The sequence below is a fragment of the Asterias amurensis genome, chromosome 15 (genome assembly GCF_032118995.1).
Source record: "Asterias amurensis chromosome 15, ASM3211899v1".
Lineage (NCBI taxonomy): Eukaryota > Metazoa > Echinodermata > Asteroidea > Forcipulatida > Asteriidae > Asterias > Asterias amurensis.
In genome coordinates this window covers 8,990,465-9,013,847 of record NC_092662.1, presented here as the reverse complement: position 1 = coordinate 9,013,847, position 23,383 = coordinate 8,990,465, and the positions used below count along the sequence as shown (strand labels likewise).

Sequence of the window (23,383 nt, the reverse complement as noted above, 5' to 3'; positions counted from 1 at the left end):
CTGTCGTCAAGTCTTGTATATCGGTCACCTTGACCTCCTCTAAAACACAGACAAGTAGGAAACAACCAGTTAGTTCGAAGCAAAAACCCAGACGCCGGAAATAAAACTGAAAATGTTTTTGCCATCGAAAGGTTTCCCGACGGTAAAGGTGTTTTCCTCTTTGGCCGCACGCACATCATATCACCACTTCTCAGCCTGAGAAGCCATACGAGTCAAGTACCCGTCAGCATTATTACTCTAACCCAGGTTCACTGTGTGTCTACAGCGCCAACAAACACAGTCTTGGGGGACCTATCGCTCATTCCATGCCTTGCTTCAAACGAACACGTTGTCAATATTGTAGAGGAGGAAACAACAAACGGAAGAAGAGATTCAATAGTTCCTTTGGGGGTACACCACTCCATAAAGATAACAGCGAGTCCCTTGGTTGGGCAGCAGTCTGGAAATTATCGCCGAGTTATGCGTATCGACTATCTTCACTAATCCTTTGTCAAGCCAACATTTCAACTAACTAGTCAATAACTTCTAGAGCGTAGATACTGAATCGTCAGACGTCACATGGGCCTTGCCGTGGTGTAAGCAATTTGAATGAGACCTCGTTTGCCCTCTTGTCGATCACTATAAACAACATTCGTGTTGCACACAGGAATCTAACCTTGACGGGGCTCAAGTTCTTCGAAACAGCTGAAAAATAAGCCCGTTCAACAAGTCGACTCTATCCTGTAACACTGGATAATTTTACTCCTTATTATGACGTCTTCCTGTGCGTTTTGTCCATACAGGCCAGTCTATGACAGCCCTTGATGATGATTAAAACACCTATAAGTATAAGATCTATCAATTTGACTTTGGAGTTAACCAACACCACCCGGTATGCGCTCCCATTTTACTTTGCTTTTGTATATACTCTACATTTGCTGTGGATTGACGGCCGTCGGTGTCGACGCCGCTGACGGTGGACGCCGCCGGGGCAAAGCAAAGAAAGCCCGACAACGGAAACCCGCAGGTCTTAATTGGAAGGGTTCTAAAAACCAAGTAGATGAGAATGATTCATCAGCCGGTATTAATGGCTTGGTGTTCGGACAAGAGACTTACGAAGGAGAGGTGACAGAGAATGCCCCGGTAGGCTCACTGGTGCTCACCATATCTGCATCACGGACTGGAAATGGTAATGTGTACATTAATGTCATCCATGATTATTTGCACTTTTATTGAAAATTTCTGAAATTATAATATTTGTTTGTTAGAAGCTAGACTTTAACAAATTTCAAATTTGTGCATAATTCAATTATAATTTCCTGACAAACAATAATAACAATGGGTTTGTTTTTGCTGAGGCTATAAGTCTGAGCTTCAGAAAAAATGCAAATTGCAAACTGCCTCTATACTCGGTAGCTGTTGGTTCATCCCAAATGGCAGATCATCATTTTGAAGAAACTCTGTTCTTTTCCTTTTTTGGGGAAAGAGTGTGCCTTCAAGCAAGACTTCCCTGACGTCATTTAGGTCAAATTGTCTTGTTTTAAAATGATAATCGCAAGTTTGGGCTAGCTCATAATCTATATCAGCGGTGGTGGCTGTTTATGGTAAAGGGATGGGGAACAAATTATCTTAAATTGAATTGTTTACCTTTGGGAAAGCATTGATTGACCATGTTTGGGATTAAACGTTCAAATATCTGTGGAGGGGCAAATGGGGGGGGGGGGGGGGGGCAAAAGAAGTAACTGGAATGGGACCCCCCCACCCCCCGCTGAGTGCCGCTTCTGTAACAATTTCGACCCAATGTTACCCATAGATGCATGGTGTAATGTCGTATATACAATAAGTTACCGTTTGTTCACGCTGATGGCGCTATCAAAAGCATGGCATTGAATATAGACATTAGGTTTCCACTGAACTCTGTGTTTTAATAATAAAAAGTAAACTTTGCATACATTAACAAAAGAATGTTCATGTGACACAACCAGCGTTGTACAGTACGTACAAGTAAAATACAGTCTAGACTGTTCTTTGGAGGTTAAGAAGGTCACGTGACCTACTCTAGTCATCAAGGGCATGCGACATATTTGTGACATGCTGATGTCAGCAACTGTTGAAAGATCAAGTTTCACACGTCACGAACAGCAAGAATATAACATGTAGTTTATGAAAATGGGACCTCTGGCAACTGAAATGAAAGGTATAGAGCATGGGTATACACAGGTGTCGCCCCACAGAACGGTGGCAAGACTCCTGTTGTGGACGCTTTATTCTAGAACTTTAAAGGAACACGTTGCCTTTGATCGGCGAGTTGGTCTTTGAAAAGCGTGTGTAACCGTTTTTTGTTTGTTTAAATGCATATGGTTGGACAGATATTTAAAAGTAGAATACAGTGATCCACACAAATTTGCCTCGAAATTGCACAGTTTTCCTCTTACTTTACGAGCTAACTCGGTCGGCCATTATCATGGGAAATTTTTGACTCTCATAAATGACCGTTCGTGTTAGTCGACGAGGTAAAAGGATATTGTGTGGATCATTGTAAATTATTATACTTGTACAACATCTTTCTACTCATATGCATTTTATTAAAAACGGTTACAAACGCTTTTCAAATACCAACTCGACCGATCCAAGGCAACGTGTTCCTTTAAAGGCACTGTGCACTATTGGTAATTACTCTTAACAGTTTGTTATCATACAAGTTTATGGGGAAGTGTATATGATATAAAACATTCCGAGAAACGGAACCCTCTGAAGTAACGTAGTTTTGAGAAAGAGGTAATTTCTTACTCAAATAAGAAAAGGCTTCTGAAAGCACACTGTGAAACAGTGGTGTTTTTCTTTTATTATTCTCTTGCAACTGCTGAAAACCAATTGAGTCCAACATTTTACGGGTTGGTTATTGTATGCATATTGTGAGAATGGTCTTTGACAAAGTGTCCAGCCGTCGATTTCACCAAACTCTTCCCAACTTAGGACGAGTCCAAGCCTTGCACTATGTAAACCTTAAGATTTATTAATCTCTCGAGGTATCTTGCGTTTTGTGAAATCGGCTGCAGTGCAACATCCCAAGGAAGAATTTCACACATCTGAGATGGACGCGTTAATACAATAAAATGTTAAAATGAATCAACTACCGTCTAAGAGTTCATAGATAATGTTTTATCAAAACACAGCTGCATACCAAGCGGAATGATAGCTTGAGATATTTGATTTGACATAATTGTCCATATTGGGAAAAGCATTCAGGTTATTTTATAGTCTAGTGCTGAAACGCTAACCCGTCCGATGGTTCAAAAGTCAGATAATATTTTATGTTGTCTGGAAAGTGACAACATGACGTATCGATTGGAACCTCTCAGCATTCTAGGTGGCATTTGTTCTCCTTCTGAACTTCTCAGTTTGATAATTTATTTTACGTTTCATTACGAAATGTTGAACGAGGTTTGATACAAATTAAAGTTGAATTTAACAGCAAGATAAAGAACTGCAAGATAGAAGATGATAGGTAGTGCCACTATAAAATGTGTCAGCAAAACATTTTCGAACTACATTTCGCAATATCTAAGCAGGGTTGTTTTGTGGATATGTGCGTCATTTTAGTAACTTTGACTTAATCTTTTGAGCTATTTTTTGTAAAACGTTGCAAGTGATGATTGTGCAAGTGATGTGTATAAACTTGTCAATTTCAATGTCCGGCATTTATCCAGAGCCACTCAGAGAATTCCCTTGCTAACTGCCCTTTAGTTACTAAGATAAACTTGCAAAACAAACACTATTTTCCCGGGATTTTGATGACAGAATACTCTTTGTGCATACTCCTGGAAACTATTTCTAATAGTGTGTGTTTTGTTGTAAGTAGCTGGCCTTGGGGGGTTTTGCGTTGGTCTAATGGAGCGTATAAATATTCTATTGAGGAGAAGTTATTGGCAAATCGTGAGTTTTGTTATTTCTACAAGGGGAGGTCGATGTCAAGTCAAAGAGGTCGCGACATCTGATCCCGATTGTCGAATCTACCAATGTAGTCAAATGTAGAAGGACTTAAAACGTATAACGTTCTTAATACATAAAGTGTTAACCAATATAGGCTAGATACCCAGCGGATTGGAAGTGTTGTTGATTGAAACTACGCATGAGTGACATGTTTGACAAACTAGTGTTATCGTCGTTTCCAGAAGGGATCCAGACAACACAAATATTATACAAAAACGATTTAGAGGAAACATAACGTCATCAAAACTGTCATGCTGAAAAATTCTCCCTTTTTTCGGAATTGGTATATATCACAATTTCAAATAAACTATCCAAACAAATTTAATAATTTAAGAAAGTTATAGTTCACAATTTCGAGATATACGTTTTGCTGTACATATACCCTGCTGGCCGGCGCAATTTTGCAATCTCAAACAGAAAGTTAATAATTTCACAGGATGGTTCCATCTTTATTTTTGTAGGCCTTATATTCAAGGAGGCTTTCAGGTATAGAAATAAGACCTCGATATTTCCGAGGTCGTTATAACGGACCTGTCACCATTACTCTGGTCCATATACAGGAGAGCTATAGGCCGGTTAGCTTTTAAGAAATATCTATTGAAGCAGATCTACTTTGAAATAATTCAAATAAGGCATGTTACGTACTTCAAAGCTTGTTTATCCATTGTAGTAGGAAAATGATGACTGAATGCGTACATTGTTACATGAATTGTGTCTTATTTATGAATCAGCTGCAAAACCCGAGGTGCAATCTGCTATTAACAAATTGTATTCCTTTTGTTTAAGTTTGGGGGTTATTTTAAAGTTTACATTCATGCAAATACCCTTTTTAAAACTTATTTAATTGTTTATTATTATTTATAGTGTTCTGAACTCGTGTATTCTTCATGTGCTCTTATAGGCTGTAGCATTTATTTTCACTTTAAAAAGGTAGATTAGTCGATATCAATCAGCTGTTTGATTAACTGTTGCAAGCTCTAGTACTAGGTGACCCGACCGTGATGTTGTGAGGTGTAAAAGGCCGTGGCTGTTTTAACGTCAGTTTCACGGACGATATATCCACATTTTTTTATAAGAAGCTTTCTGTATTATAATATAGTTGCAGGCATTCCTTCCAAGTCGGTGCTTCTATCAAACGAGGTTTTAATGTGAGAATGTCCTTCATAATGTACATTGGAAGCATAATGTTACCAACCAAAACGCACAGAGTTTGTTCATCTGGTCCCCTGCTAGTTCTTACTTAGCCATAAGGCAGTATTTTCCACTAAGCAGTTCTAGCAAATTGGGCCTTGGACACCCCCTATGGCTGCCAAGAGTGTATAGATTTAGGAACATTTCTCCGTCGAATTAACCACTTTGCTCCCCGTCGTTTCTGCGATCGTGGACAGGCCTCGGTCCCATGGACCTGTACCGGCGAGCACAGCGGGGAACGGAGAAAGCAAACGAGCTTTTTATATGAACCTTGAAGATTTATTTCTGTTTTTTATTGATTTTTATTACTGAACAATTGTATGTAATTGTCCCCGGTATACCTGAAAATATGCCACTGTATTTGGTGCTATTTAGTATTAAACTTGTCTTAGTCGCTTTAACGCAGTTGCCCCAAAACACGGATTCACCTGTTGATTGTGTTATTATCAACGACAATTTCACAGCTTAACTAATTGAATTCCTTAACCGCAAATTCTGTTAACCACAGAGAATCCAAATTACATATAAGACATGTATAGCACTCACAACTGTACAATCCATCAGAAGATGTCACATAAATCAAAGTTGACATTGCTTGAGGGTTCGGAAACATGTTTTTCCGGATGTTTTTAAATGGAAGTATTATGGGTTATACGTTCATGTGCCTGCTGAGTTATCTGTTTGTTTATACAATATAGTACAAGAGAGTTGAGTTATGCAAATTAATTTTCACAGCGACTGTTTATGGTATCCTATAAAAAAAGTGTTGTTTTTTGTACTTTAAAATGTAGGCTATTACTGACATACGTCAATATTAGACGTTGAGTCTGACCACGTGATAAATAAAACACGGATTTGAGTTGTAAAAAATAAAAAATCATAAATTCTGAAAAGGTACAAGCTTCATTTCAAGTGATAAACTTTGCCTTGGACTGTTTGATTTGGGCTGGAATGGGCGTTTGTTATGAAATGGGTCGAATATAATAATGGTCGAGAAGATGTTTTAAAAGTAGAGTATAGTTATCAACACAAGCTTTACATGTTTTTTGTTCTTCCCCATTTTCTTCCTTTTGTATTTGAAAAACAACAACAACTGCTCACAAGACGGGCAAACATGGACAAATGACAAGCAAAACGAAAGAACTACTGTAGATAAGAGCCTATCAGTTTGTTCTACTCTCATCAAATGCTAGTCCTGTATAACAACACATCCACATGGAAGATCTCCAAATCTCATACGATTTGTTATATCTAGCTATTAACTGGTCTCGCCATCTCCCTCAAATTAACAAGAATACTTTGAGTGCAGGTTACAAACGAATTATAAATCATGCAGTGCCTGCATCTGAACAAATCAAAACACATTCCTTTTGTTATACTTGATAATCCAAAGCCTTAGCTCTTGACATCAACATTTTTGTATTTCTTAACTTCGTGACCTAACACGGTCCACCATTTTGTGTAGTCACGTGTTTTCCTTGATTTTACGCAAGTTTAGCAAAAGGTGTGTCAGTGTTAAATGCTTCCTTGGTTTTGCGTTGTCTGGATTCAAGTTAGATTTGTAAAATAATATGTTCACGTTAATGTCTTAATAATTACCACTGTGGTATGATTTTGATTCTATTACAGTGTACAATACAAGAAGTGGCGTAGCTGGAGGATTCCCCCCCCCCATTGATGTCCTTGTCCCCACCCCCACTCCGCCACATTTTGTTATCTGGTATTTTGAGATTTAAATTTTGCCAGATTAATTGTTACATTATTTAGCTTGAATGTGATAATTCCAATGCTGTTATTCAATATTTTTCATTCACATATACAAAAGTACTTGTTTTGTTTTTACAGTCACCTCGGACTATCTTATCAAGCAGTAAATGACATAACAAGAGCGCTCAAAACCCTATGCAAATGGAAACTCAAATTGACCGAAAGGGCTCCCTATATAGAAGAAATCGTTCCCTGCTTTCATCGTGCTGAATACAGGTCATGTCATAGAGAGTTGTGTGTGTTTGAACATCCCTTGTACAAATCTTGCTATCGTATCAAGAATCACTACAACTACTTATTTTGTTCTCAGTTTGTGTGAGCAGGGTCAACTAATAATACCCCTGAAAGCAGATTACAGAGATCATTGCAGGGGTCAAAATATGAAGGGAGTTACACAGAACCACTTCAAACAGAAAAGGGACAGCGTTTTGAATTATTGAGAAGGGTATCATTTGTCGATCTCAGCACGTTTGTTATGGCCTACTTAAAATAATCTTCTGGCTGAAATCCAACTTTGGTAGCCCCCCCCCCCCCGACACACACCCATATGCCTGCAACAGTGGTCTTAGGTTTGTTTGTTTATACTATGTTTGCATCAGCTCCCATTGGTTTTGTACACGTTTTCCAACTGTGGACCTTTCCCGATAGATACTAATAATGCCAAGTGCCTGAAAGCAGGTATGGCCTACGACCTTTTTCAACGCCAGTCTATTTTGTTTTATTTTTTTGTGAACCATGTTTTTGTCCAAGTTGATGAAATAGGACATATGGGATACGGAAGCGAGGTTCATATTTCACACCATGTTCCCAGTTATCCCATTTCCGAAATGACAGACGGTTGCCCGAGGGACTATTAACAGTCAAACATTACCCGCAGGAGAGACGCGATCCCCGGCCTGGGCTACACTGACGCCTCCGCTCACCCTGGGGTTATGTCAGTTGTGAACCTGAAGTGCCTGGAGTTCTTTCTCATGTTATTTTGTCGTTTGCACGCTATTATATTTTACAGGCAAATCATTTGTAGGTGATGAAAGCACTTGTTGTTTGGGACTGAAGCAGAATGCTCACCCTGGAGGGTGCATGTATTTAAATTGCAAAGGCCATTAGAATTACCGTGATTCTAATCCTACTACACGTACTACCTCCATTGCTAAATACAGTGCAGTCACAATTATTTAGCTGCATGAGTAAGCCCTTGAATTATAGCGAGCAATGTAGTCATGGAGGAAGAAAATTATCTTCATGATGTAACCAAGACAAGGCGCAGAGGATGCAACACTATAGCAAACATTACCAGCATTGCCGGAAAGAAAGGAATTGTTGAACTTTCAATCTCTAAAATAAAACAACCGTCGATGACGAGTATTTGTCAGATCTCATATATAGTATGCGATACCGTTTATAAGTCTCCTGAGAATTGACTCCTTCGTTGCAGTCTGTTTCTTGTATTTCATCGTGGGGACTTGAAAACTAACACAAGACTTAGTCAGCGGCCCAACGGGTCTGCATTCCTTAAATGTCTCAGACTAACCCAATCTTGAGAAGTAATTCCTCCGGTACTTACTAACTTCTTATGACGTAAAACCATACCAAGTTATGACAACAATGCATAAGATGTTCCATTTGGGTATATTGACCTGATGTCTCCACACAAACATTCAATTAAAGGGACGACACGGCCATGGACTTCGGAAAATTCGTCTGTTTTGTTTAACCTTTTATTTGATAATAATAACATCAAAAGTCAAAAGCTTGACTCCATAAAAAGGCCGACCGTGTTAAATTAGTTCGCGACGTAAACAGAAAACCGTGCATTTTCGAGTCATACTTGTGTGGATCATTATATTCTACTTTTAAAACATCTTTCTACAACCATATGCAATTCATAACAAACGGTTTCAAACGCTTTCCAAAGACCAACTCTTCCGATCCAAGGCAACGTGTTCCTTTATTACAGGATTGAATCCTTTCGAGACAAAACTGGTCCGATGACTGCTCACTCAGTGTAAATCCGCTTTGGGAACAATTTTAACGGAAATTATTATTAAAATAGTGTGCACATCATTTGGGATTCTTTCCGTTTCACAGTCTCATGTATTTTCCTAATGTCAATGCTTGCTAGTTGTGTTGTATGGTTATAAATTCCTATTGAGTTTTAACTATGAGAAACAAACATATTCGAATGTTTTACCTTAATGATACAAGAGGATGGTAAGGTAAGTTAAGCTGAACGGGTTGTCACTAAGATTCAATTCTGTGTTTTTATTTTAAAAAGGCCTTTCAATTTTTTTTTTTAAATGGAGCATCCGCCACCTTCTACACCTAATTGCTCTGCCCATAAACCAGTGGTATTATGTTATTTCGGCTTACAATGATACACATGTATTTGAATATATTGAGATTTATTACAATTGTCCGCATTTTCTTGTTACAGAAGGCAGAAATCGAAACATCAGATACGAAATCAAGAAGAGGAAATTTGATACGTTGTCCCCGCCTCTCAGCATCGACGCTGTGACTGGTGAAATACGAACACTGCGGGCGCTTGACTTTGAGACAACCAAGGAGTACAGTGTACTTGGCTACGCGAAAATTGAGGGGAACAAAAATATTAAAGCAACTACACGGATAACTCTGAGAGTATTAAATGTGGATGATGTACCATTGAGGTTCACACATGACGTTTATGAAGCATATATTGATGAAAACACTCCCGGTCAGGTGAATAACTCGGTTGAATTAGAGCAAGGAGATTCGGATTTGACTTTCAGTTTAAAATCCTCCACTCCGTATTATGGCCTGGAAGTGTTTTTCATACACCCGAGGACGGGAAGGGTGTCAGTTAGTTCCCCACTGGACAGGGAAGAAGATGATAGATTCACCCTGGTTGTGCTCGCAACATCCCGTAAGCAGTCGGCTGAAACCAGACTAATCATCCATGTAAATGACTTAAATGACAACCCGCCAGTATTCCCCCACCACGTCATGACGTTCTACATCTTTGAGAACTACCCCTGCTGGCTGCCACTGAACGCCACTGACAAGGACAAAGGAGAAAACGCCGTCATACAGTACCGAATAGCTTGGGGTGCCACCAGATTCTTCAAAATTGACCCCGACGATGGGTCAATTGAGAACATCCGCAGGATTGACTACGAGAAACATAAGATCTTCAGGATGGTAGTTAATGCGTACTCTGGCAATCTCTTTGGATATTCTAGGGTTGTGATACGTGTCATTGATACAAACGACAACCCACCAATCCTGAACGACTTCCAGGTAAGATATATCAGTGACGTAACCAGAGGGGGCGGGGCCTGAAGCTACAGATCTATTAGATTGGGCCGTGCGTGGGGAACTATATACACTTCTCTGCTACAGGATCTCAATACTTAAATAATAATAATAATAATAATAATAATAATAATAATAATAATAATAATAATAATAATAATAATAATAATAATAATAATAATAATAATAATAATAATAATAATAATAATAATGATAATGACGACGACGACGACGACGACGACGACGACGACGACGACGACGACGACGGCGACGGCGACGGCGACGGCGACGGCGACGGCGACGGCGACGGCGACGGCGACGGCGACGGCGACGGCGGCGGCGGCGGCGGCGGCGGCGGCGGCGGCGGCGGCGGCGGCGGCGGCGGCGGCGGCGGCGGCGGCGGCGGCGGCGGCGGCGGCGGCGGCGGCGACGACGACGACGACGACGACGACGACGACGACGACGACGACGACGACGACGACGACGACGACGACGACGACGACGACGACGACGACGACGACGACGACGACGACGACGACGACGACGACGACGATAATGATTTATGATAATGATTTATGATAATGATAATGATAATGATAATGATAATGATAATGATAATGATAATGATAATGATAATGATAATGATAATGATAATGATAATGATTTATGATAATGATTTATGATAATGATAATGATAATGATAATGATAATGATAATGATAATGATAATAATAAACAACCGTTCTTATAAAGCGCATTACACACGGAGTCCCAAAGCGCTGAATGCTACACACATTGATTCTACCCTTTTCCCCATTTATAGCCAGTTCCTTGTTATGATAATTACCAATGTCCCATTTTAGGTATTTTACAACGCCTTGCCGGACGCCCTATCTGGGGCTGAACTTGCCCGGGTTCCTGCCAAAGATGTTGACCATGAAGGGGTGTTACGCTTCGGCATCGTACCCGAACGCTCCCGGTGGAATAAACTCATTACGATCGATGAAGTCACTGGAGTCCTCAGTATGTCAAATACAAGATCAAGGGCAGTGCGGAATAAGATAGTAACTGACATTACCGTGTATGTCACAGGTGAGTATCTATATATAGGAATACTACAGGCTGCATTTCATTTAAATTGTTTTCAATCAATAAGGAAATCGAGTCACATAAAAAACGCAATAATTTCGAATATTCCTTATCCAACGCTTTTCTGAAAATTCGCGAAAAGCTTAGTTACGTAATCACTCATGTTAAGTCATAGTTGGGAGCTCCAATTTGTATAGCGTGGAGGTATAACAAAGCAAACTCCCAGACACGACGTCAAAGCATTGTCATTTTTACGCGCGCCGTCAACGGCAGAAGTGTTTTTAGTTTTTCAAAACCTTGAGGTTGAGGCCTGATTTTGTAATCAGTAATTACGAAAAATTCAGAAGAATACATATATAAAAATTACATTTGAATGGTGAACAAACGCATTATAAACAGCACTTCGTTTAAAAACATTACGCTCAAGTAGCTGTTTAAATTAAGTATTCTCCTAGTACTCTGCGGTTTTAACTTAAATTTCTCACCATTCATTTTCCTGGTCCACTTTATTGACCCCTAATAAATAAATTCCTGAAAACAAAGATGGCGTGTGCGTGATGGATTTAGATCTCCAACAACTGTCAAAATACATGCCATATCCACATGCGATATCTCTGTATCCGTTTATTTACTCAGATGGTGTACATGGGGCTCAAGCAAGTTGTCGTCTAGAGTTGACACCAATATCCATTGAGATGATGGCTAACGGTGTTAGTGTCAATGTCCTGAATGTCACTGAAGACAACTTCCTAAGGTCATTCAGACTCAATGCACTGCGCGATGCTCTGGCTCATACGCTCAACTCACACGCAAATCAACTAGTCATCTTTAATCTACAAGAGGTATGTGGTTTTGTTATAGGCCATTTTCGAAACGACGGCTTCGCCTTTGGATTCGGCTCAGGCTAGCTTGGCCCCGCCGGTTGTTTTGACAATAGACTGTGCAAGTCTCGCGCGCACCGGAGCGAGAAAACACGACAACTGAAGAACTTAATTTTTTTATGAGTCAAATCTTTGCTTTAATTTTTTCTTAATGCCGAATCTGAACAACAAAAATACCCATTAAAGCGTGTTTAAATTAGTTTTAGCTTTTCAAACAAATACACAATTGTCGGTTAAAGTCTATGTATAGACAAAAGTAAAACTCTGGGACAAGGATGTTTGTTTGATCTTAAATGTTTTGAAACCCCTTTTGTAAATCTACGCCCGAATGTGAAACTACTGAAAGCTGGTTTATACGCGGACGCACGATGGTCGCAAGGGCGTTAGATAAACGCGTGACGCATTTTAAAGAGGAAGCCGACGCCTAAGCGACCAATAAAAAGGCTTTCCACCCGCGCGGCCAAAACAAGCGTCTGCGTAAGTTTCGTGATCGGAGATGGGCACAAATTCTTAATTTTTTACAAGTAACCTGACCTGAGGTCAAGTTTAAATATCGGTTTTTCTTCGTTATTATGTTGATTTTTTTATAACTTTTATATATGTTGTTAATAAGTATTACATTTTTAACAACATATGTCATTTTTATGGTCATAAACTATATTAAACTAAAGTAATGGACGAAACAAAATCTCCCCAACGTAAAACTCCATAAGGTTGGGACCACAATGGTCCCGGAAGTTCAAATCTGCGCGAGACTTGCACAGTCTATTGCGCGTGCTTATCATCGCGCTCAGGGCTTCAGACGAGAGAACGGAGCCTGAAGCCGAATCCAAAGCCGAAGCCGTGGTTTCGGAAAGGGCCTCAGAGTGACTTCTTGTAAAATAAAATAAAAATGGAGCGGGTTTTAGGCCTAGGTTTACTTTACTTTGTAACCGTAAAAGTCCTTTAGAACTGTGGTCGATTTCACGGAGATAGTCTGATTACTTATGAATAGTCCTACCGATATTAGAAACTATAGGCTTGTCCTAAAGTTAGGACGAGTAACTCATCCTTACTCGCGATATAAACTACTCAACTCTGTGTAAAATCTACCCCTGGACAATTAAAATGAAACAGTTTAATTTAGGTCGTCTTTTCAACATAAATTCAATATTGTAAAAGAAATGACAGTCTGTAGATCTTGTTGAGATGTTCTACTTTTTCATTTTAAAGTATTATATAGGATGCATGCAATCTCCATAAAATGTAAGATTTTAATTTTCTCTCCCTTTGAACTGGGTACAATTCGTTCTTGCACGGAGAAAGTCAGGACTGTATGTGTGGCTCTTTGGAAAAATATAATAATACATTTATTTTGATATCATGGTCTACATTGGCTAGGTTTAGCTGCACCTTACGCTAGCAAATACGTGAACATGAACGTCAAAAAAGTGTGTTGTCTCCGGATGACATCGCCACTTTGGGTTTATTGCATGCTCACGTTTGACGTCTGCCCGCACGTATGTACCTGACGTGAACAATATTGTAACTTCACAAAAACGTGAGATTTTAACGACACAATGTTCTGACGTTCACGTTCGTTCACGCAGAACGTGCAGCTAAACCTCCCACATGGTGTCTTGTAGGTAGCACGCGACGGTTATCCACTTCTTAATGTCTCATTCTCGGCACGTGACTTGGACAACAAGTTCTTCTCGCGGGAACACATCTTAAGCACGATATACTTCGAGAGGAGGAGTATAGAAGCAATGAGTGGACTGCCTATTCTCCCTGCTGAAGATGATGTGTGCGTCTTGGAGACGTGTAATGATCTACAAAGATGCGTGCCCAGAAAGGTAACGCCCCGTCCGAACAGTGCAAGCTCTGATTGCTCATGAGAACAAGCAATGGTCTTTCAGCAAAAAATACGACCCAACCATTTTTATCTGATTTCATGAACACAAAAGCTTAATTAAGTCACACATTCTCAATGTAATGTCTGTGGTCAGAGTAGTGTATTACGTTATCGCACTGTATTACAGTGTCATACACCGGTCATAGGAGTAGCACACACCACACTATTTCTAGAGTTTGGAAACCATGGGAATATTTTAAACGATAGCTTAATGTCGTATACTATTATTATTCGTGATGGCTTAGTACGTGGCTGTAGCTTGAACAATACTTCAACCTTACCAACGACCAGGGATCAAACAATGTGTACTCACTTCACATACAACCTTTTGAAGCACCCCGAGACGCTCAGAAGTTTGTGTAGAAATCTTGAACACCACATCAAATGTTATCCGATAAATATTGCTTTTGTGTCATTTTGAAGAAAAACGAAATGTCAGTATAATGTTATCATTGTTTCAATACAAGCGTTTGACAGTTGCAACCTGTATTTAATGACAGTAGACACTTTTGCTAATTGTCAAAGACCAGTCTTCTCACTTGGTGTATCTAAACGTATGCATAAAATAACAAACCTGTGAAAATTTGAGCTCAATTGGTCGTCGAAGTTGCGCGATATATGGGAAAAAACAACCTTGTCACACGAAGTTGTGTGCTTTCAGATGCTTGATTTCAAATTCTAAACTTGAGGTCTCAAAATCAAATTCGTGGAAAATTACTGCCGGCTCGAAAACTACGTCACTTCAGAGGGAGCCGTTTCTCACAATGTTTTATATTATCAACCTCTCCCCATTACTACTTGTTTACAGTGAGGTTTTATGCTGATAATTATTTTGAGTATGTACTAATAATGTCCACTGCCTTTAAAAATTATTTCTCGTCAACAGAATCTGACTCAGATATCCTCCGTTCTGGCCCATTCTACGGGAGATCTCATAACCTTCCGAGGCGTTCATCCCGCTGTCGAGAAGTCCTGTGAATGCCCCAATATTTACAGTATCAATAACTGCTCGGAATTCGTGAATTACTGCGAGTCGCAACCGTGTTTGAACGGCGGGACTTGCGAAGCAACTGACGGTGGATATTCCTGCCTCTGCCCAACACATTTTGCCGGTGAATAACAACTCGATTGAGTAAAATTGTTTCTTTAAAGAGTCGTAATAAAATAAAATCAAAATGAGATTTATCTTAGACCGAAAATCAACGATTTTAACCTGTCAATATTGAGAGGTTTTTAAAAGATGACATACTGATTTTGTTTAGGTGACGATTGCCAAGTGGATTTCAGTGAAGGGTATTGTTTCGAAGATGCGTGCAAACATGGTGGACAGTGCCTCAATCTAACCGAGGGAGGCTTCGTCTGCCAATGCATGCCGGGATACGATGGTCCACAATGTGAGATGACGTCACGGTTCTTCCCTTCCGGGTCCTACATGACCTTTCCGAGTCTTCACCAGCGATCTATGATGAGCATTTCTCTCAAGTGAGTCAAACATTTAACATAAATTATTTGTTTGTTTCAATTTTGTTTTGTTTTATACTCTAGTGAGGTTTGCGATGTCTCTCCCTCCGTGGTGTGGTAATTCTGAAGAAAACAATGTGGTATGCGGACGTTTCGATTAGGAAAGTATACTGATCGAAGCGTCGAGCGTTGAAACTAATATAATTTTCAGAACTATTACTGCTCAAAGAGAGAGATCCATTTACATAGTGTCCCCGCAGATTGTAGTCCCAAATTGAAAATGACGCAAGAACCGATGTCAACAATTGCAGCTAGTAAGCGTCTACTTGCGTCAGAGAGCTGATACAGTCACATGGAATTAAAACAAATTTAGTATTTGTATTCGTTGAATTCTGATAATTTTCGAAATCAGATCAACTTTATTTCATAGATTGCAAATTCTCTCCCCCGAAATTGCTGTCAGTTTTTATGTTCTTGGCAGAGACTCGAGCTTTAGAATTTGTCACTGTCATGTATGAGAAAGTACATGGAAGTGTTATTATTGCTCCGTTCTCGATAGGTTGAAAGTTTCGGGTGGTTGAATGACGTAGAGCAGAGTGCACACAAACAACAATGGCAGTGCATGAACGAAGTCTGCAAACGAGTCTGCCTTCTTATTTATTGTCAGTGTTTTGTCAGGGGTTAATAGACTTTGCCCACAAGCAGTGTCAAAGTTCTATACTAAAAGAACCCCTTAGAGTCTGATGATCGCTTTGTGTTATGTTTAGTATTCCCAGTGAAAACAACTTAAAGCGATTTACGACTCAACGAACAATTTACAGGATCTTTCCATTGAACTGAAACGGTGTTAAAGAGACTGTCCCTACGGGGTTTTAAATTAGGAGAACAACAATATTTTGGGCAGCATTTCGTTTTAAACTAGTCGGGAAATGCACTAGAAAACACGTAAAGCAAAAACAAAACAGTTAAACCATGATGGTGTATTGCTCCACGGTTTTATCAAGTAAATTTGAGGAATGTTGCAGTGATATCTGTCTGGTAAGTTACTTCATTAGCAGGCTGTTTTTGTTCAAAGGTGGTTCTTTATCTTGTTCAGCTTTTCACCCGGACAACCCCAACAAAGATACTGACAAAAAGGGAGACTGACAACATAGGAATATATAACTCAGTGCTGGCCTGTTAACCCCAACGTTGTTGGTTCAAAGCCTGCTCAGTTCAATTATTGTTTCTTTGTTCTGCCCCAATTCAATTGTTCAGCTTTTCAACCGAAGTGACGGACGGGCTGCTGTTGTATGTGTCCAGATACAGTCAAGTGAATGATTTACTGGCCATCGAGATCATTGATACACAAATTGCATTCTCCTTTGCCGTTGGGAAGATGACCATGCGTGTTATGGTGGGCACTCCTGGGGGAGTCAGCGACCACAAATGGCACGTTGTTGAACTCATCTACCGGGACAAGGTAAAAACAAACTTCCAAATTTTTCTTCTGCTCATAATGCGATGGACTTGACCCTTGATAGGTCACCAGTTGAGGTCACACAACTGATTGATTTATCATAGTTGAGAAAACCCAATAGGCTAGTAATCCTTGCTTCTTAGCTTAACCTTGGAAACGAACGTCCTTCTGGCGCAGCATGGGTGTAAATCACTCCCCACCTAGGATCCCCCAATTGTTCTATTATGTGAACAAACAAATTATAAAATTAACAAAATAAAGTAGCCAGCTAAATGTATTTCAAAATAACTTGCATTCACATTTCATTTCTTATGAGCTAAACTAAATAATCATACTCTTAGACAAAATGCGTTTGAATTGTTGATTGAATCAGGTAAACATGTTTAGCTTTCCACGTGCAGTGCAATCCACGCTGTAAACTGACTGACATGATAGAGGCCTATGTGTGATTTCTAACCGTGATTTCTAACCGTAATTGTATAAACCGTATATAATTATCCAAATATTGTGAAATATGTGTTGGAACAACGAAGACGAAAGAAAAGTTGCAACACATGCATGAGCCACGTCAGTTTCCCCCGTGAGTTCCCCATGAGCGTGTCGCCTCTGATCGTGCTTTCAAGGCACATTTAGCACCTAATTCCCCTATGTCGCATGAACGTGCACCCGTTCACCCGTCATTCCATGAACCACCCCCTATGACTCTCACCTCTTTAGTTTCCCCACTTGCCACCCTGACTGCCACCCAAGGTCCTCTTCGCCCCCATTGAATACAACTGGGTCATCCTTTGCTCCATAAATTCTCACCTCTGTCCCTGCTCCCCATCGATTTCCTCACCTAAGGCTCTTCAGTTTGACCTACTTATTTTGTTATCGTCACATCATGTTATAATGTCTGGTGTACTTCATTGCTTTCCTGCCCACTCAGCTATTAAAAGAAACAACCCCATGTGTAGCCCACAGGGTAAACTGTAGAAGTGATGATTGTTTGAAAATGTATTTTCAGTGTTTGATCGGACGGCCTACATGTAACTTACTATAGATGTCCAAACACACAACTTAGCTAAGCATTACGCAATCATGCTTAGCAGAATACGATTGCTAGCCAAAGTACAATGTCACCAGTTGACAGGTATCCTGCTCATTTTTACCGAACATTGTTAGGTATTTAATTGTGCTGCTCTCTAGAACTGAAAACTTAACTCGTGATGGATCATTTTTTTCTGACGGGAAAAGAGCACCTTGTACAAAACACAACCCCCCCCCCCGCCCAAACTAAATAAATAAAAATAAATTAAATCGTTTTACATTGATTTCTTTTTCCCCCTAACTGTTTACCTCTTGAAGCTGCGCATCCTTTTCGAAGATACATCCATATTTGATTAAAGGAGTGTTTCTTGGAAATCAAACCGGGATGGAATGGATGACTGTCCTTACAAAATTATAAACAGCATCGGGTGATGCCTTTAATCGACGAAAGCCACTTCTGTGAGACTAGAGAAAAGGACGAACTTTGTTTCACCTGTTTTCCGTCTTGAAGATCATTATCTTTAAGGAGTAATACCTTCCACTCGGGATGTTACTGTCTAAAGACGGTTATACATTTTGAGGAATCTGATAACTCCGTGGCCTTCACCCATGCTGTCTAGGTTTAAAGTGGATGTCAATCAATTACAAAGCACGCATGGGGACCTCAAATTCCTTGCTGACAGCAAGTCACGATCGAACAAACTAATTTGAAAAATGAAAGTGACATCTGGAACATACCATGCAATGACTACTGAGTTAAATTTGAACCCCTAGATACTTTATTGCCATTTTATTTGTATGCTCATTGACGACGCTATGTTGTTCCCGAGGGCGGGATAAAACATATTTCCATATTTGATTTATATACAAACAGATGTGAATAATATAACCCCTCTGAGGGAATAACTTGATAGCATAAAGATCAGATGTTTATTTGACAGTAATAACTCCGTTGTCATGCTATACTTTGCTGACCCTTTCAGTATTTGCATTGGCTCCTACTGTTTTTACACTTTTTTTGTGCAGCCTCTATTCCCGAAAAAACCCATAATTGATCCGGATTCCAGCTTCCAAGGGGAGAGACCTGACCCATTTCTGTGTCAGGCTGACCCGGTTCTGGTGGGATTTTAACTCGGATTCTGCGCCAGTTTCCACCCATTATTGGTTTATTTTGACACAGCTTCTGACCCGGAAACGGGTCAGGCTCAACGGGACTCGGAATCCCTGTCAATTCTGACCAGGAAGCACGGTCAATTCTGAACCGGAATCCCGGTCAATTCTGAACCGGAATCCCGGTCAATTCTGAACCGGAATCCCGGTCAATTCTGACCCGGGAGTTATAAAGAGTGAAGTGTTTTTTGAAATGTTACTCGACTTAGAATGTGTAGACTCTGATGTTTTTTTAAACAATATTTTCTCCTTTGATGTAGATGGTGGAGGTTATGTTGGATAGTTGCGACCGTGATGCCGAGGGTGAAATTATCAATAACTACCCGTGCGTTGCGTACGCCACACAGGCACTGGATGTCACCACATGGTAATATTTAATGTTTAAAAAAATGGTTTCTCTCATTTTATGATGTTATCACTAATAATAAACCACTATCAGTAGTACTTAGTGGTAGTAACAACAGCTTCGTGATGTGTTGTATTTTATTGTATTGTCTTTTAAAAACGGGTTTAAGAGTAAAGGAAATACATTGACCAAAAAACCCTCATATGATTTAAAGCGGGTTCAAGATTGAAGACGGGAAAAGAAAAGGAACAGCCCATTTAGGCCAGCCGGGGAGGAAAACTCAACGTAGCGTGCGGGCACACCCACCTTGCTTGATATAATGTAACTCTAAAAATGAGAATATGAGGACATTATAGGGTGGTGAGAGTCACACCCATTATTATTCAATCCATTGCTTCACTGGATCCATGGCCGATCAGTCGCCATCTGTATTTCAGTTTATGGTCCGTCTGCAAACGGTGCATTTTTGGGGGGAAATATAGTTACGTTGGATTTTAGAGTTAACATTACTGTAACAACAATCTCTCCGTTTTGATTCAATACTACAGGTTCTTGGATGTGAACACGCCCCTTTTAGTCGGTAGTATTCCAGCCAATCAGGAGGAGACACGTATTCTAAGCCGGAATTTCATTGGCTGTATCCGAGAAGTCCGCATAGATAATAAGATATTGGATCTTGCAGATAGTTTGACTGACTTCGGCACAGAGCCCGGATGTCCCTCCTGAGAAAGCATTTCAACTATAACAGACTGACTACAATATCACATCAATATAAATCCAGTCTTGTGCTTTGGTACAATGATAACAACCACTCATTGTATACGTTGTGTAGTACTTAAAGGCAGTGGACACTATTGGTAATTACTCAAAATAATTATTAGCATAAAACCTGACTTCGTAACGAGTAATGGGGAGAGGTTGATAGTATAAAACATTGTGAGAAAAGGCTCCCTCTGAAATAACGTAGTTTTCGAGTAAGAAGTAATTTTCCACGAATTTGATTTCGAGACCTCAGATCTAGAATCTGAGGTCCCGAAATCAAGCATCTGAAAGCACAACACTTCGTGTGACAATTTTTTTTTTTCTATCAACGTTATCTCCCAACTTCGCCGACCAATTGAGCTCACATTTTCACAGGTTTGTTATTACAATTTGTTAGGCATATGTTGAGATACACCAAGTGAGCAGACTGATCTTTGACAATTACCAATAGTGTCCATTGTCTTTAACGTTGTTGTTGTTGTTGTTGTTGTTGTTGTTGTTGTTGTTGTTGTTGTTGTTGTTGTTGTTGCTGTTGTTGTTGTTGTTGTTGTTGTTGTTGTTGTTGTTGTTGTTGTTGTTGTTGTTGTTGTTGCTGGTTTATTTTCGGTTGTTACTTATTACTAACAATCATCTTTTTGCTCATTGTGTTTGGTTGGAACATTATTTGATGGAAACGCGCCCATTTTGGCCGATGGCCTCTTTTGTTCGTTCATTTTGTTCTTTCAATTTATTAAAACATTATTATCAAGTAATGAACCACAAGGGAAACTGACTGGGTAAATGTTAAATAGAAGGGGGTTGAACAAAAACAAATTTACCAGAGCGGGATTTGAACCAACGACTTCCGGATTAACGTACCCGCGCTCAACAACTATTTGGGGAGTTAGATACATTTAAAATAAATTCAAATTATTCAAAAACAAATGTTACATGAAAGCTGACCAGGCTGGTATTTGTTTTACTCTTGTCAAACTGTCTAGATTGTTTATAAAGACACGACTTGGTTTTGAACTGTTTTCAACTCTTAATTATTTTGTCCTGCCTTAGATTGATGTAGGGGCAATTGATTGGGTGTGGTGTTGATTTTTTGTTATATAACTTCTTTAACTCAGCATTCATTATCAAACAACTTCGAACTGGATCAATTTGTTAACAGAAGTGCTGCGAAAGTGCTGTTATTTAGTATTAAGCTATTTGGCAGAATTATCTGACATCCCTTTTTATTACGGTTATTGATTAAAGGATCACGTTGCCTTGGATCGGACGAGTTGGTCTATAAGAAGCGTTTGTAACTATTATTGGAAAGATGTTTTAAAAGTAGAATACAATGATCCACACAAACTTGCCTCGAAATTGCGTGGTTTTCCTTTTACTGTGCGAACTAACACGGTCGGCCATTTATGGGAGTCAACAATTTGACTCCCATTAATGGCCGACCGTGTTAGTCGACGAGGTATAAGAAAAACCGTGCAATCTCGAGGCATGTTTCTGTGGATCATTGTATTCTACTTTGACAACATCTTTCTACCCATATACATTTTATAACAAACGGTTACAAACGCTTTTCAAAGACCAACTCGACCGATCCAAGGCAACGTGTTCCTTTAACCGAAGCCTGTAACTTCGAGTTGAAGTTAATTACACCATACTTCAAATGTAAATACAAGTATATTGTTTTTATTTGGTCTACATATTCTGCATAATATTGCTCTATACTCTAATAGTCATCTAGAGAAGTGAAGTGTTGCATCCTTCGACCCAAGTTAACAGCTTTACTTCTAAACAATGTGTACTTTCTCTCATATTCTGAAATTATCTTTAAAACCAATTTTATGGTTCTTAACTACAACTTTGTGGTTGAATATTATAGTAAAATTAACAAGCTTTTATGTTAAGAATTCTTCCGTATAGCATAATGGCATTTAATTATTTTTGTATTAATGTGAAACTCTAATCAAAACTTGTTTTATATACGGTCCCGTTAAAGTTGACACGTTCAATGTGTTTTTATAATAGTATGCCGATGCATTTGTTCATAATAAAGTGAATTTTAAATCAATTTAGTTAGGCGCGTAAAATATAAACGGATATGTTTTTTGGAAGTAGGACCCGATTTTAGGATCATGGCCGCTTTGGTTTAATGCTACCAAATAGCCAACTGCTTGTAGGCCTATACGTTATCTATAATCGCGAAATGCCTATATAAATAGCTGTCAACATTTACAACCAAATAAAACTAAAAAATAATGTTTTTCAAAAATAATAGTCTTTATTAAACGTGAGTATATTATTAAAATATATAAATCAAAGTTTCATTTTGTGTGAATTTTTACATTAGCATCATTGTTTGCTTTAAAGGCAGTGGACACTATTGGTAACTACTCAAAATAATTACTAGCACAAAACCTTACTTTGTAAGGAGTAATGGGGAGAGGTTGATAGTAAAAAACATTGTGAGAAACGGCTCCCTCTGAAGTGAAGTAGTTTTCGAGAAAGAAATAATTTTCTGCGAATTTGATTTCGAGAGCTCGGGTTTGGAATTTGAGGTCTCGAAATCAAGCATCCGAAAGTGCACAACTTTGTGTGACAAGGGATGTCATTATTATTATTGTTATTTTATGCATATGTTGAGATACACCAAGTGACAAGACTAGTCTTTGACAATTTCCGATAGTGTCCAGTGTCTTTAAGAGACACTTGACATAGTGCACTATTTTTAATAATTCTCAAAATAAACGTTAGCATAAAAACTTACTTGGTAACGAGCAATAAAACATTGTGAGAAACGGCTCCATGTGAAGTAACGTAGTTTTTAAGAAAGAAGTAATTTCTCACTAAAATTAGCCTTGCTCAAGGCAGTCGAATTATTCACTCCGAAAAAAGACCGCCGCTGTATAAAAAGCCACCCGTATTCACTGTGCGTAACATCGCACGAGACGATGCACTCGTACACTATCCGCATGCGTCGGCCGTCGGCCTCCGTCGGCTTAACAAACAGACTAAATAAGAACAAAGTGTATCCTAGGTTTACATCAAAGGTGTTTGTGTGGACGCACATTGTGTTTTGGT

General features: G+C 39.4%; 1 protein-coding gene across 1 annotated transcript; it reads left to right on the top strand.

Annotated features, from left to right (window-relative positions):
* Nucleotides 1-31: 31 nt before the first annotated feature.
* On the top strand, nt 32-23,098 carry LOC139948307 (cadherin EGF LAG seven-pass G-type receptor 1-like). Its single transcript, XM_071946421.1, has 10 exons — nt 32-1,168; nt 9,365-10,209; nt 11,087-11,315; nt 11,949-12,154; nt 13,819-14,028; nt 14,974-15,199; nt 15,350-15,569; nt 16,806-17,010; nt 19,467-19,573; nt 20,101-23,098. Exons 1-10 carry the CDS (start codon nt 874-876, stop codon nt 20,276-20,278), a joined length of 2,721 nt encoding a protein of 906 aa, XP_071802522.1. The 5' UTR covers nt 32-873; the 3' UTR covers nt 20,279-23,098.
* The last annotated feature ends 285 nt before the right edge of the window (nt 23,099-23,383 follow it).

Excerpts from the sequence above, each read along its gene's own strand:
- LOC139948307 (XM_071946421.1), top strand. The coding sequence starts at position 874 with ATGCGCTCCCATTTTACTTTGCTTTTGTATATACTCTACATTTGCTGT. Across the intron at positions 14,029-14,973 it reads AAAGATGCGTGCCCAGAAAG|AATCTGACTCAGATATCCTC; the intron begins GTAACGCCCCGT and ends TCTCGTCAACAG. Across the intron at positions 19,574-20,100 it reads GCACTGGATGTCACCACATG|GTTCTTGGATGTGAACACGC; the intron begins GTAATATTTAAT and ends TCAATACTACAG.